Here is a 15,155-nt window from a genome sequence, read left to right as displayed (position 1 = left end):
GGTAGTTCCAACCACAGGACCTTGGTGGCAAAAGGAAAGGCTGGGTAGTGGGGGTTTGGGCTGGCCAGGGGACAGAGGTGTAGAGGAATGGGATGGGAAGACCCCAGTCCTAATTCAGAAGTATAACATGGGTAGGGATTGTGACTTTTCCTTCTCTCAACATTTTGCCTAGCTCCTGTGCTGTGCCAGGAACTATGCTATGTGCTAGCAGGCAGGAGTCAAGGGTCAAGGGTCAAGGCTGTGACTGTCCTGGGGGCCTCCCACCCAAAAGACCACAGGGTTTCGTTTTCAAAATCAGCCCAGCAGGGGTGACCACACACATGGTCCTACAGGGTATGCAGAGGTGGTGGAGGTGGTGAGAGGGCAATTATACTCCAATCCCTTAAAATCACACAGCAACTCTGTGTACCTTCCCGAATTCTCCTTTTGCCAATTAGATCATAGATTATGTATTCAACTAAAAAACAAACAAACAAACAAACACCTAGCCCTGGCCAGCATGGCTCAGTTGGTTGAGCATCATTATCCTGTGCACTAGAAAGTCACCAGTTCGATCCCTGGTTGGGGCACATGACTGAGTTTTGGGTCAATCCCCAGTAGGGGACATGCAGGAGGCAGCTGATCAAGATGTTTCTCTCTCTCTCCCCCTTCCTCTCTAAAATCAATAAAAATATATTTTAAAAAATATATACCTAGTCATTAAAAATAAACTAAAAGAAACTGTAGCCCTGGCCAGGTGGCTCAGTTGGTTGGAGCATCATCCTATACACCAAAGGGTTGCCGGTTGGATTCAAAGTTCCAGGTGAGGGCACATACCAAGGTTTTGGATTTGATCCTCAGTGAGGGTGTGTATGGAGGCAACCAACAGATCAATGTTTCTCTCTCACATCGATGTTTCTCTCTCTCTCTTTAAAAAATCAGAGAATGCTTGGCTGGTGTGGTTAAGTGGTTGAGCGTTGACCCAAGCACCAGGAGGTCACTGGTTCGATTCCCCATCAGGGCATATGCCCAGGTTGTGGGCCAGTCCTTGGTGAGGGGCATGCAGGAGGCAGCCAGTTGATGTTCTTTCTCCTCGATGTTTCCATCTTTCTCTCCCTCTCCCTTCCTCTCTCTCTAAAATCAATAAAGAACATTTAAATAAATAAAATAAATAAAAAATCAGTGAACATGTCCTCTGGTGAGGATTAAAAAAAGAAAGAAATTGCAAACATCATAGATAGAGGATCAACTCCTTCCATCCAACCATACTTCTGGGCTGAAGGGTTCAGTTCCCACTAAGGGCATGTACCTCGGTTATAGTTTGTCCCTTGCCCTGGTTGGGTCGTGTGGGTGGTGACCACTCGATGTATCCCTTTCACATCAATATTTCTCTTTCTCTCTCTCTCTCCCACTCTATCTGAATAAAATATCAAAAAAAAAAAAAAAAAGTCCTTGGGTGAAGATAAAAAACAAAATTAAAAAAGAAAAATTCAATGGTACAAAAAAGTAGTGAAAATTCAATCTCCCACCCCACATAAATCTTCAGGACCCCTCTTCAGAGGCAGCCACTATTATAAATTTGTTGCATAGTCTATAACAGTCCAAGCCAACAGAAACATAATACGAAGCACAAATACGAGCCACATATGTAATTTAACATTTTTATTAGCCACATTAAAAATTAAATAAAAATAAAAGTTTATTTTTCTTAACCAAATCTATTCAAAATATAATTTCAACATGTTATTAACATAAAAATTATTAATAATATATTTTACATACTTTTTCTGGTATCAAGTCTTCAAAGTCCAATGTATATTTTACATTCATAGGACATCTCAACTTAGACTTGACACATTTCAAGTGCTCGATAGCTACATATGGGATTAGTGGCTACCACAGTGAATAGGGCAGGTCTATACATTTACAAGCATATGTAAGCCCATATTTTATTATTATTATTGTTATTTTGTTAATCCTCACATGAGGATATTTTTTCATTGATTTTTAGAGAGAGTGGAAGGGAGAGAGAAAGAGAGATAGAGAGAGAAACATCAATGTGAGGAAGACATACACAACCCTGATGTCAGGGATGGAAACTGCAACCCAGGTACATGGCCTTGACTGGGAATTGAATGCATGACCCTTTGGTGCTTGGGTGGATGCTCTAACCACTGAACAACACTGGCTAGGGCTCTAAGAGGCTTTTTTAAAAAACACTGTAATACATTCAAAGTATTAAGAATTAAGAATTAGCCCAGCTGGTGTGGCTCAGTGGTTGAGCATTGACCCATGCACCAAGAGGTTGCCAGTTTAACTCCCAATCAGGGCACATGCCCAGGTTGTGGGCTGAATCCCCAGTGCGGGGGACATGCGGGAGGCGGCCAGTCCATGTTCTCTCTCATTATGTTTCTATCTCTCTCTTCCTTCCTCTTTTTCTAAAATCAATAAAGAAAAATAAATAAATAAACAAATAAATAATTAAGAATTACATTTTTCTTTTTATCCGAACCCAAGGACATTTTTTGCATTTATCTTCAGATAGAGCGGGAGGGAGAGAGAGGGAAAGAAAGACAGAGAAACATCGATGTAAGAGAGACACATCGACTGGTTGCCACCCATACAACCTCACCCGGGGCTGGGACAAACTGCAACCAAGGTACATGCCCTTAGCAGGAACCGAACTCGGGACTCTCTGGTCCGCGGGCCGATGCTCTAACCGCTGAGCCAAACCGGCCAGGGCAAGAATTACATTTTTATGTGTTTGGTGCAGGAACAAGAGGTTTCAGGGTTCATGTGTATGTATGCCTATGTATATACCTGATGTTATTTCTGTAGTTACAAACTCATACATTTATGTTTATATGCATGTGACACACTGAGATGTTATCAGTGTTTATCTATGGATTGTGAGATCACCAACAAACAGATTTAAAACTGGTGTGGCTATTATAAAAATAACTTAAATGTGTAACAATAAGCTACATACATTAGCGTTCACCCATAGTTGGAACAATATACAACCATTAAAAAGCATGTTGGCAACACTTTACCGATATGGCAAAATTCTCATCACTTGATGCCAGGTAAAGTGGCAGGAGATGCCAGATATACAGTCTATACAGTCTGATGCCAGTTTTATGCAATACATTTTTTAAAAAAGAAAACTGCATGCTCCTCCCTAGAGAAAAGACTGGAAGAAAATGTATCAAAATGTTACCTGCGCATCTCTCCAGGTGTTGGGGGGTGATAGGTGATTTCTAGTTTCCTGTATTTTCAGTTTCTGCCCAAAACGTGAATTGTTCTTACCTTCATAAAATACAAAACACAGTAGTTATTCTTTACAAGCAGCAAATCTCAGGCCACCCGGCTCAGTGGCCGGACACCGCGCCCCTGCCCCCGGGTCACCGGGAGCCCAAGCGCTGATCGGTCCAGCAGACCGCAGCGCCTCCCGGCGGTCGGTCAGGGGTGGCGGGGAGGGGGGGTGGACAGGGAAGGGGGTGGACGCGGAGGGCGGGGAGGCGGTGCCGGGCGTCCCCGCGCTTCCCGCGAGATCCCGCTCCGCCCGCTCCGCCCGCTCCGCCCCGCTCGCCGCGCTCCCCGCTCCCCGTGCCGCGCCACTTCCTGCCTTCCGTGCCCGCGCCACCCGCCCTCGCCCGCGCTCGCCGCCTGCTGCCCGCCGCCCGGCGCCGCGCCCGCCGGCGCCCCCGAAGGTGTCCCGGGCACCGCCGGGTCGCCACCCTGCCAGCTGCCCCGCGAGCCGCTTTGTCTCGGGCGGGGCGCGCGGGAGAGGCCACCAGGTGCCCCCCGCCCCGGGGAGGCGGCGGTGGCGCCGGGCCCCGGGGCGGGGGGCGCGCCGGGATGGGCCCCAAGCGGCGGCAGCTGACGTTCCGGGAGAAGTCGCGGATCATCCAGGAGGTGGAGGAGAACCCGGACCTGCGCAAGGGCGAGATCGCGCGGCGCTTCAACATCCCGCCGTCCACGCTGAGCACCATCCTGAAGAACAAGCGCGCCATCCTGGCGTCGGAGCGCAAGTACGGTGTGGCCTCCACCTGCCGCAAGACCAACAAGCTGTCCCCTTACGACAAGCTCGAGGGGCTGCTTATCGCCTGGTTCCAACAGATCCGCGCCGCCGGCCTGCCCGTGAAGGGCATCATTCTCAAGGAGAAGGCTCTGCGGATAGCCGAGGAGCTGGGCATGGATGACTTCACTGCCTCCAACGGCTGGCTGGACCGCTTCCGCCGGCGCCACGGAGTAGTGTCCTGCAGTGGCGTGGCCCGCGCCCGCTCGCGCAGCACTGCTTCCCGGGCCCCAGCAGCGCCCGCCAGCCCACCTGCCGTGCCCTCGGAGGGCAGTGGTGGGGGTACGACGGGCTGGCGCGCTCGGGAGGAGCAGCCGCCGTCGGTGGCCGAGGGCTACGCCTCCCAGGACGTGTTCAGCGCCACTGAGACCAGTTTATGGTACGACTTTTTGCCCGATCAGGCCGCGGGGCTGTGTGGCAGCGATGGACGGGCGCGCAGGGCCACCCAGCGCCTTAGTGTGTTGCTGTGCGCCAACGCCGACGGCAGCGAGAAACTGCCCCCACTGGTGGCGGGCAAGTCAGCCAAGCCCCGTGCAGGCCAAGCCGGCCTGCCCTGCGACTACACCGCCAACTCTAAGGGTGGTGTCACAACCCAGGCCCTGGCCAAGTACCTGAAGGCCCTAGACACCCGTATGGCTGCAGAGTCTCGCCGAGTCCTGCTACTTGCCGGCCGCCTGGCTGCCCAGTCGGTGGATACCTCGGGCCTGCGGCATGTGCAGCTGGCCTTCTTTCCGCCGGGCACCGTGCAGCCACTGGAGCGGGGAGTGGTCCAGCAGGTGAAGGGCCACTACCGCCAGGCTATGCTGCTTAAGGCCATGGCTGCACTAGAGGGACAAGATCGATCAGGCCTTCAGCTGGGCCTCATGGAGGCCCTGCACTTCGTGGCTGCAGCTTGGCAGGCAGTGGAGCCTTCTGATATAGCTGCCTGCTTTCGTGAGGCTGGCTTCGGGGGTGGCCCAAATGCTACCATCACCACTGCCCTCAAGAGTGAGGGGGAGGAGGAGGAGGAAGAAGAAGAGGAGGAAGAGGAAGAGGAGGGAGAAGGGGAGGAGGAGGAGGCAGAGGAGGAGGAAGAAGGGGAAGAAGAGGAGGAAGGGGGGGAAGGAGAGGAGTTGGGAGAGGAAGAGGAGGTAGAAGAGGAGGGTGATGTAGATGACAGTGATGAAGAGGAGGAGGAAGAGGAGGAGAGCTCCTCTGAGGGCTTGGAAGCAGAGGACTGGGCCCAGGGTGTAGTGGAGGCTGGTGGCAGCTTCGGAGGCTATGGTGCCCAGGAGGAGGCCCAGTACCCTACCCTCCATTTCCTGGAAGGTGAGGAGGACTCTGAGTCAGACAGTGAGGAAGAGGAGGACGATGACGATGATGACGACGACGATGATGAAGAAGATGATGAAGATGAGGAGGAGGATGGTGATGAGGTGCCTGTGCCCAGCTTTGGGGAGGCCATGGCTTACTTTGCTATGGTAAAGAGGTACCTGACCTCCTTCCCCATTGACGATCGTGTGCAGAGCCACATCCTCCACTTGGAACACGATCTGGTCCATGTGACCAGGAAGAACCACGCCAGGCAGGCAGGAGTTCGGGGTCTTGGACATCAAAGCTGAGCCACTGGGCCTAGCCATGCCCTTAACCCGGTTGTGGCAGCACCAGCCCAGGGCAAAGGACTCTTTGGGCAGCTGTTGTGGATGGAGCCAGATTGGGGAGCCCCAGATCCTTTAGTGATGTTCCCCAGGCCCTGTGAACAAACCCAGTCACCTTGGTAGGGCTCGCCTGGGGTCAGCCTCACTGCCTGCTTAATGCCTCTTTCTCAGAGTCCTATTTCCTCCCCATTTGCCCCTGAACTTGGGGGACCAGGTGGGGAGCTGTCCGGTGCTACCACACCATGCCATCAGTGGACTAGGCCACAGCAACCACCAGGGATGAGCCCTGGAAGCTCCTGGCCAGAGAGTGCCTCTCCCCTCTGCCGTCCACACCAGGTCTTTGGTGGGGGGGGACCCCAAAGCCATTCTGGGAAGGGCTTCAGAGGAAGGTCCAGCCTAGGCCCCCACGAGGCTGGCAGCCCCCCATCCTCACCCCCAGACCGCCTCGAGAAGCACAGTCTAATTCAGTGCAGGCTCCTGAGCCTGCCTCTGCCTGCTTTCCCACCTCCCCAATCCCTTTCTCTGGCCTAGCCCATGTTACTTTGGCCCTTGGTTTTAACAGATTGGAGGTCCCAAGAGGCCCTCCAGGGGAGTAAAAATGGGCGTTTCCTTTGAGGGCAGCTGCAGGCCCCATGCCTCTCCTTCTTGTCTGGCAGGGTCCTATCCTGGGCAGGGGGCCTGGGGCTGGGCCCAGAGTCCAGTCGTCCAGCTGCTCCTTTCCCAGTTTGAATTCAATAAATCCGTCCACCTCCCTTTTGTGGGGGTGAATGTTTTAACAGCCAAGGGTGCATCCTTCATGGTTTTGGGCTTGCGTCTGTCTTGGGGACACATCCTTTCCCTGTGCCCTTTGGTCCTTGTTCTGGTGGGACATTAAAGCAAGTATTGAGAGAGTGACCACAGCCTAGGCCCTGACTAAGGTGAGGGGCCACCTCCATATCTAAATGCTATCTAGACTTGGAGAGGTAGGGGTCTTCAGTGCACCTGCCTGGGATTGGGTTTAAGGAAGCCGGGCCTTGCATTGCTTTGGAGTTAGAGAGGAGCTTGGGGGTCACTTGGCTGGGACAGGAGGAAGAGAGCCAACAGTTTCTGTTGGGCTAAATTAGACTGTAGCTACCTGGGAACTAGGCCTGTGAAGGCTCATTAAGGGTCCTTGCAGGAGTGGGGCCAGAGGGCAGAAAGAAAGGGGTGTTAGGGCAGCTCCTGTGCTCCAGGTTGGAGTTTGGAAAGGCATACAGGTGCCTTAAGAGAGCATCTTCAATCCTAGAGGCTATCTTTAGGGACAGTGATGGGAAAAAAAGATAATATAGCTGGGGAGAGATTGCATGCCCCAAGAGGCTGAAGATGAATTAGCAACTCCCTGTGCGGTGCTCTCCAGGGGGCCCCCCAGTCCAAAGGTGAAGACAGGTCTCTCAGTGATCTTACCCCCCTTCTTCTTGCCTGGCCAGCCTTGCCTTCCTGGCCCTCCAGCATTGAGGCCTTCAGGCCCCAGCGGTTCCACCTAGGGGAGGGCCAGAGCTTTAGCAGGGCAGGCAGCTCTGGGCCCCAAACCGGTTTTCCCACCTTGGCTAGGACTGGCATATCACCCCTGTGGTTCCCCGCCCCCTTGCAGTTCCTTTCTCCACCCTAGAATGTTAAGGGGGTATAGGGGATATCCAGGTAATCTTTTGTCTCTTGCCTGCCCTGGGTGTGGTCCCTTTTAGTAAGGCAAGGCCACTATGTATGACAAACAAAGGGGAGTCATCACGTCATTCTTGACTTTCTGCACTCCTGGCAAACAGAAATCCTTTTTTAGGCCTTGAAGGCTTGGAAACTAAGTGACAGCAAAATGTAGTAGGTATTTCCCTTACTGTCATCCTGCCCCACCCCCATCTGTGCCCTGGAGAGCAGACCAGAAAGTCACGAGGAAGCCCAGCCTACCTCCTGGCCTGCTCTGGAGTAAGTAGGTGGGAGCAGTAGCTTTCTCTCCAGGTGTCCCTGGCTGATCTAAGTCCCTCACCTCAAATAAGGCAAATCCCTTCCATTTGTCTCTTGCCTCTTTTGCTGTAACTGGGACCATCTCATTACTGATAACACCAACTGATGTTAATAGGGCTCTTGCCACACGTCAGGCGCTGTGCCAAGCACTTCAGATGCTCACAAAGCCCCTATGAGGTAGGTAAAACCATGAGAAAACAGGCACAGGGGAGGCCCAAAGCTACACCACTAGTCTAGAAGCAAGGGTTCTCCCCAGGATGACCCTAGAAGTGGCTCTTTACTGGTGCACTGTGCTCCACTAAAGAAAGGCCCATCTTCCTAATCTTCCTAAAAGTAGTCCTCTTGAAATGGAACTGATTACTAAAATCAATTTCTAACCGATGAAAGAATAGCATTTTGGAGGTAGATGAGGGATATGGAAGTGTCCACAGGTCTTCTTTCAACTCAGACCTATAACAACGCCTAATCTAGCAGTCCCCATGCAAATACAGGTCTTCTGTAAATACCCTTCCTATTCTCTCCATTACCCCATTGAAACAAATAGGTGAGAACTGTCCGCATTTCACAAAGGATATTAATAGGGTTAAGGAGTTAAATGACCTTACCAAGACACTATCCTCAAGCTCTGGTGTTCTCCCTGGGAGTCTGGGTTACACATTAAATGCCCCACCAGGACACTGCTGGAATTGGAGGAGTGGTGATGACCTATGAGCACAGAGCTTTGAGGAGGGACCCAGCAAGGAGGCACTATCACACAGTCCAGATGGGAAGCAGCAGATGCCGCCTTCACTTGGGGCTGACTGCTTAAGGATCCGGAAGGGGGATCCCAACCCTGGGGATGCTGGCGCAGGGGTTCTGGGGCCTGATTGGCTTTGGCAGGACCCAGAGTGAGCCAGTAGCTGGTCAGCAGGTGGCGTAGGCAAAAATGATTTCTTCTTGGGAGGTGGGAAAGACAAGGCCACCTATAATCGTCTTTTCATCAAATCTGGGGCCTGAGAGGAGGTAACCGGGTAAACTACAACTCCCAGAAGCCTCTGCTCCCCGGAGTCAAGAATGGTTGTCATGGTTTCAGAAAACAATATGTCCGCTCCCAGCTGGGACAGGAGTCTCAGGGTTAGAGAAGCAGAAGGTCTGGGCGCCCTCAGCGGCGAGGGAGGAGGCGCTTGAGCAGCCTTGAGTTTGAGGCTGGACGCTGCACGGCTGGGACGCCCTGCCTTTGCCCAGGGTGCCAATGGCGGGCAGCGTGGACGAGGAGGCACTGCACCAGCTGTACCTGTGGGTAGACAACATCCCTCTGTCCCGGCCCAAGAGAAATCTCTCCCGGGACTTCAGTGACGGAGGTGTGCACCTGTTTGTGTCCACATGTTCTGTCCTGTACGCACGTGTGTAAGGGGTCTTTGTGCAAATATGTCTTTATGCTTGTGTGCATGTGGGGTGCGTATGTTTGGGGGGGAGTGTCTGACTATCTCCTAGGACTTCAATTGTAGAGATGTGTCTGAGTATGAGTCTGTGACTCCCTCCTGGGACTTAATGATTAAGATGTGTATCTGTGTATGTATTTTTGCACCTCTGTGTGCATGCACATTGCTGTATTCTGTATGTTTGTCTTATAGGAGTCTGAGCGTGTGTGTGTTCATATGTGTATTGACACACTCTGTACTGTATGTATGTAGGGGTGTCTTGTGTGCATATATGTTGCTTTGTGGTTGTGTAGGTATCTGTTTAAGATTGTCTCCTGGGATTTTAATATGTGACTCTTTGTGCTTGTGTGTGTATGTTAGTAACTGTCTCTTGGAATTCCAGTAATGGAAATATATGTATGTGTATGTGTCCATCTCTGTGTGTTTGCATGTGTAGCGTGTATGTGCTGTATGTGTGCCTATGTGTGTCTGGGCATGTATGTATCCTGTGTGTCTACACATTTTGTACCATGTGCATATCTGTAGAGGGATCTTATCACCTGTGTCTGTGTGTTTGTGATTTTCTCCTGGGACTTTGGTGTTGGGGTATGTGTGTGCATCTATATGAATGCCTAGGATGGAGCCCCAAGATCCTGAAGGGCTCCCTTGGAGAGTCATTCTCTTTTAGAACACCAGAGACCACAGTTTTCAAATGCCCAGATTTAGTGGGGAAGGGATGCAACCCCTCTGGGGTATGCTGGAGGCTTAGTCTCCAGCTAATCACTGATCTCACTTCCTTTATCTCCCCTCCCCCACCTATCCTCTCCCTCCCTATCATCCTTTCCCTTTCCACATCTCCACCTCTCCACTTGGCCCCACCACTCTGCCACCCCTGATTCTCCCATCCCACCCATTATTTCTCTCTTTGCCATCCCCCCATCTTCTATGTCTGCTCCCACTCCCACTCCTTCAGTCCTGGTTGCAGAAGTCATCAAGTTTTACTTCCCCAAGATGGTGGAGATGCACAATTATGTCCCTGCCAACTCTATCCAGCAGAAGCTCAGCAACTGGGGTCACCTGAACAGGTAGCCAAATATCTAGGTGCCCTAGCGGGATCTCCAGTCCGTACCCTGGGCGGGGGCAGCCCTTCCACCTCCTATGGTCTCCACAACCCAGGCCGGGATGGTGTTGATGACAGGGTGGTGAGAGTCAATGCAGACAGAATTGTCTGGTAACAAAATCAAGAAACTCTTCTATTGGGAGACAACAAAGTAACTGTGGACACCCAACAATGAGGCTCAGGTGTGGAGCCCTTCCATTCCCCAGGGCTGCACACTTAGTACAGCAACTGCTGCATTCCCTTTCTTCTTCCCACCCCCTCACTTCATTTCCTGAGGACCTGGTCTGCCATCCCTGTGTCTACCCCAGGAAGGTGCTGAACAAGTTGAATTTCTGGGTACCGGAGGATGTGATGCGCCAGATCGCGCAGTGCACGCCAGGCGTGGTTGAGTTGGTGCTCATTCCGCTGAGGCAGCGCCTGGAAGATCGGCTGCGGCGCAGGAAGCAGGACTCCGGCTCTTTACAGGTGCCACGCTACTCAGATTTATTCTCCCATTGCTCTGAAGGAGCTTCCCAGGCTGCAGAAAGCCCCCACCTTGGCGATAAGTATGGAAGAAAGGTGCCTGGTTAAAGGGAGCCTGGGCTGGGAGACGGTGGAAGGGACATAGGGCTCCTTGGGGATGGATCAGAGTGAGCTCACAGTGGACCCCCGGGTTCTTTTAGGAGCTGGCTCCTCAGGATGGCACTGGCTACATGGATGTGGGTAAAGTGACTTTTACTTTTCCTTCCTCCCAGGAGGAGATTTCCTCTTGTCTTTCCTTTCTATGGGGGTGGGGGTGGGGGTGGGGGGATAGAACTCCAGAAGGGTTACTCTATCACTTACTTCTTCTCAGGTTTGTCCCAGAAGGCCCGAGGGGAAGGTGCCGCGGACCCCCAGGGAGGGGGACAGCTCAGGTAAGGAAGCTGGGAGCTCCTGACCTTACCAGTCCAGGTGACCTCCCAGCACAGGTGACCTCCCAGCACAGAACTGGGATGCTCCTAGGAAGGCAAGAAAGAGGTGTGGGGTGGGGATGGGGGGTGCCTGGCCAAGGGGCACCGGAAGGGGAAGTGTGGGGCCCGAGGGCCAGGCCTCCGCTAAGCTGCTTCCCACTCCAGGGGAGGCAGACTGCCAGCGCCCCGGCCTCCTGGGTATAGCCAGGTGCTGCATGGCGATCCAAGCTTCGTCCTCCAGATCGCCGAAAAGGAGCAGGAATTGTTGGCCTCACAGGAGACCGTGCAGGTGAGAATACTGGGAAGGTACGGTGGCTTGGGGCCTGCAGAGGCTGGGACAGAGGGCAGCGGGTCCCTGGGCTTGACCTCTGTGCGACATGGCCCAGGTCCTCCAGATGAAGGTGAGGCGCTTGGAGCACCTCCTTCAGCTCAAGAATGTGCGAATCGATGACCTCTCCCGCCGGCTCCAGCAGGCAGAACGTAAGCAACGGTGAGCAGCCAGCGGCGAGCAGCAGCTCAGGTCGCAGGGATGCCTCAGTATCCACCAGAGCCCTGACACTGCAGCCAAAGCACCCACAGAGAGACTAATGGGGCGGGCAGGTCCAGCAGCTCCAAGGAGCCTCTTGGGGCTTAAGGATGCCCCTCCCTTGGGGTGAGGGTGAGCGTGGGCGGGGTGGTGGGATAGGAACCTTCCCACGGAAGTCCTGGACTGAGCCACCTCCTTCCACTCCATCTGGGTCAGGAGAATGGACTGCTTCCCAGAAACCAGAAACCATGTGCGGAGACCTGGTGTGCACCCCACAGCAGTGCCAGACACCAGGGGCTCCACCTTGGAGCTCCCTGTGCTGGGCTTTGGGGGGTGGTCACCCCCATTCCCACCCCTGCTGGGTCCACACCACTAGAACTGGGTTCCCATCCAGCTGTGAGAACAGTGGTGTCTCCATCCAGGCTAGTTCTTTGTGCCCTGGGCCATGGGGGAAGTTGCTCCAGGCAGCTGAGGGTGTCCCTTGCCCCTCCTGGGTGCTCAATTGGGACCCATCTGGAGGCTGGAGTGCAGCCCCTGGAGAGGAAGGGGTAGGAGTGGGCTCAGCTAGGTGGGAAAGACATCTGCTGTGCCTATCCCCTCCCCTCCCATGAGCTATCGTTAAGAATATTTGGAGTATATGGGACAGGGCTGCCCCCATTAAAGGTGTTGTGTTCTCTTTCCTGAGCTTGCCTTCTCTCTGCCTGGGTCCTTGTGGACAGTGAGGTCCTGCCTTCCTTTTACTGCCCCTCCACCCCTTGAGTGAAAGAGCCTTTGGGCCCAGAGTGGATTTTACCTTGTAGGCAGCTGAGCCCTGGGTGGCCACTGCTTGGTAGGTTGATGACATTACATTGTCAGGTCTTCTGTACTAGGAGAGGCTGATATCTCTGACCTTACTAGTCTGCCCTGCAGACCCACCCTCACAGTGTCCTCCAACTCTGTCCAAACCCAGACTTCATATTCTCCTCAAACGTAGCCACATACTCGCCCTAAACCCTGCCTGTGGACTGACTCCTAAATGTGTCCTCTGTATGACTCTCAACCCTTCTCACAGACTGATCCCAAGTTCCATGGACTGAAGACAAGTTCGACTCCCAATCCTGATCAGGATACATGACCCTAACTCTGATCAGTAACTCTGAACATTGGCAAATCCTGAGCCCCCCCCCCCCCCAGTTCTGTTCCTAGGCATATACTCGGCATATACCCAGGAGAAACTTAAGCTCTGTGTTCTGTGTTCTGGGACACATGTATAGCAATGTTTGTAACAAAACGTTTTGTAATAGCAAAAGGACTGAGAAGAATTTGTTTTTTTTTATTTTATTTTTTTTTATTTATTTTTTTTAATCCTCACCCGAGGACATTTTTCCATTTTTTGTTCAGATAGAGTGGGAGGGAGAGATAGAGAGAGAAACATCGATGTGAAAGGGACACATCGAGTGGTTGCCACCCGCACGACCCAACCAGGGCCGGGGACAAACTGCAACCAAGTTACATGCCCTTAGCGGGAACCGAACCCGGGTCTCTCCGGACCGCAGGCTAACGCTCCAACCGCTGAGCCAAACCGGCCAGGGCGGGACTGAGAAGAATTTGTATTTGTTATCTATTACTGTGTAACAAATTACCACAAACTTAATGGCTTAAAACAGCATGCGTTTATTATCTCATCTTTTCTGTGACTCAAGAGTCCAGGCATGACTTAGCTGGGTCCTCAGAGCTGCTTCAGGGTTTCTCGCAATTTACGTGTTGGCCAGAGCTGTGGTCTCCACTGGGGGGGAACTCACTTCCAAGTTCATTTGGTTGTTGACAGAGTTCCGTTTCTTGTGGACTGTTGGAGTGAGGGCTTCAGTTCCTTGCTGGTTATTGGCTGGTGGCTGCCCTCATTTCCTTGTCATCCAGGGAGGGAGAGAATTAGAATCTGCAGCAAGATGGAAGTAGTAGTCTTACCTACTGCAATTATGAAGTGGCATCTATCACATCCATCATGTTCTGTTTATTTGAAATAAGTCACTTAGTCCAGCCCACATTCAAAGGGAGAGGAACATATAGGTTTGAACACCAGGAGGCAGGGATCACTGGGAGCCATCTTAGAAGCTGACTACAAAGAGGAAAAAGCAATGGAGGATAAAATATAAGCTAGTGGTTACTTCTGAGAGAGAGCAGAGGGCAGAGATGCAAGAGGCACATGAGTAGATATGTTATTTGTGGGTTTTTAAAATTTTCTTTATTGATGTTAGAGAGGAAGGGAGAGGGAGAGAGAGAGAGAAACATCAATGAGAGAGAACATCAATTGGCCGCTTCCAGCATGCCCCGCACTGGGGATTGGGTCCACAACCTGGACATGTGCCCTGACCAGGAATCAAACTGGCAACCTCTTGGTGCATGGGTCGATGCTCAACCACTGAGCCACACCAGCTGGGCTAGATATATTATTTGTAATGTTTTAGTTCTTGGGGCAAGTGGTGGTTTTACAGGTGTTCACAAGTGGACTGTTTATGGACAAGTGGGGAGAGAGGGTCGTGAACCAAGGATTATGTGGAGTCCAATTCTGTTTACCCAAGTTCCTAAAATAATAAAATAAAAATTGATGACTACTCCTGACCTTGGTCTGTGCCCCTCCTTTGCACTCAGCCTGGTCTCAGGTTAACACTGGCTTCAGCCTGGCCCTCTGCCTTTCCCCAAATTGACCACAGCCCTGCACATGTACTGAGCCCAGCTCTAGCGCTGTTCTCCCTCTGTAGTGTGCATTGGGTCTCCAGAGTTCTGTTCTCTGAACCTTTCATCCATGGACCATACTTGTATGCTTCTGTGTGTGAGCTGGTAGGAATGGTTTCTGGAGGGATCTGAGGATCAGGATGTGGGGTAGGGCATGGTTCTGCCTGACAGGAGCACAGTGGACCCAGAATGCAGGTTCAGTGATGGGGGTTACCCCCTTAAGAGTCTGCTGACCTTCTCCATAGCAGAGGCTGGGCCAGGTCCTGAAGGTTCCTCTTCCTTGAGTTCCTTCACCATTTTCCTACTCCCAGATATGCCTGGATCTGTCTCGACCCACAATAATATTTCAAAACCCTACAGATCAAACCCCAAAGGCAATAGAGACTTTTATTGAATGTTTCTTGGGAATAAATATGAAGGTGGGCCCTGGCTGGTTTGGCTCAGCAGTTAAGAGCTGTCGGCCTGTGGACCAGAGAGTCCTGGGTTCGGTTCCCACTAAGGGCACGTACCTCAGTTGCAGTTTGTCCCCGGCCCCAGTTGGGGTCGTGAGGGTGGCAACCACTCGATGTGTCTCTTTGTTGATGTTTCTCTCTCTCTCTTCCTCCCTCTCTTTCTCCCACTCTATCTGAAGATAAATGCAAAAAATAAAATAAATAAAAATTTTAAAAATAATATATATGAAGGTGGGTTACATCACACATTATAAGTCTATAACTCTTGTTTAAACATCTCTCTTGCTTTGGCCAGTTTGGCTCAGCAGTTAGAACATAGGCCTGAGGACCAAAGGGTCACGGGTT

At 52.1% G+C, this 15,155-nt stretch overlaps 2 protein-coding genes across 2 annotated transcripts; both read left to right on the top strand.

Annotated features, from left to right (window-relative positions):
- The first annotated feature begins 3,609 nt into the window (after positions 1-3,609).
- Positions 3,610-6,480, top strand: CENPB (centromere protein B). The gene has a single exon (XM_036244466.1). It carries the CDS (start codon positions 3,841-3,843, stop codon positions 5,659-5,661), a length of 1,821 nt encoding a protein of 606 aa, XP_036100359.1. The 5' UTR covers positions 3,610-3,840; the 3' UTR covers positions 5,662-6,480.
- Positions 6,481-8,507: 2,027 nt separating this feature from the next.
- On the top strand, positions 8,508-11,614 carry SPEF1 (sperm flagellar 1). The gene is made up of 7 exons (XM_036244467.1): positions 8,508-9,011; positions 10,045-10,156; positions 10,500-10,656; positions 10,854-10,893; positions 11,024-11,084; positions 11,286-11,409; positions 11,507-11,614. The coding sequence occupies exons 1-7, from the start codon at positions 8,903-8,905 to the stop codon at positions 11,612-11,614; spliced, it is 711 nt and encodes a 236-aa protein (XP_036100360.1). The 5' UTR covers positions 8,508-8,902.
- Positions 11,615-15,155: the final 3,541 nt, after the last annotated feature.

This window comes from Molossus molossus, unplaced genomic scaffold (genome assembly GCF_014108415.1).
Source record: "Molossus molossus isolate mMolMol1 unplaced genomic scaffold, mMolMol1.p scaffold_m16_p_6, whole genome shotgun sequence".
NCBI classification, from domain to species: Eukaryota; Metazoa; Chordata; class Mammalia; order Chiroptera; family Molossidae; genus Molossus; species Molossus molossus.
Note: the sequence above shows the minus strand (reverse complement) of the source record. Positions and strands in the feature narration are given on the sequence as shown.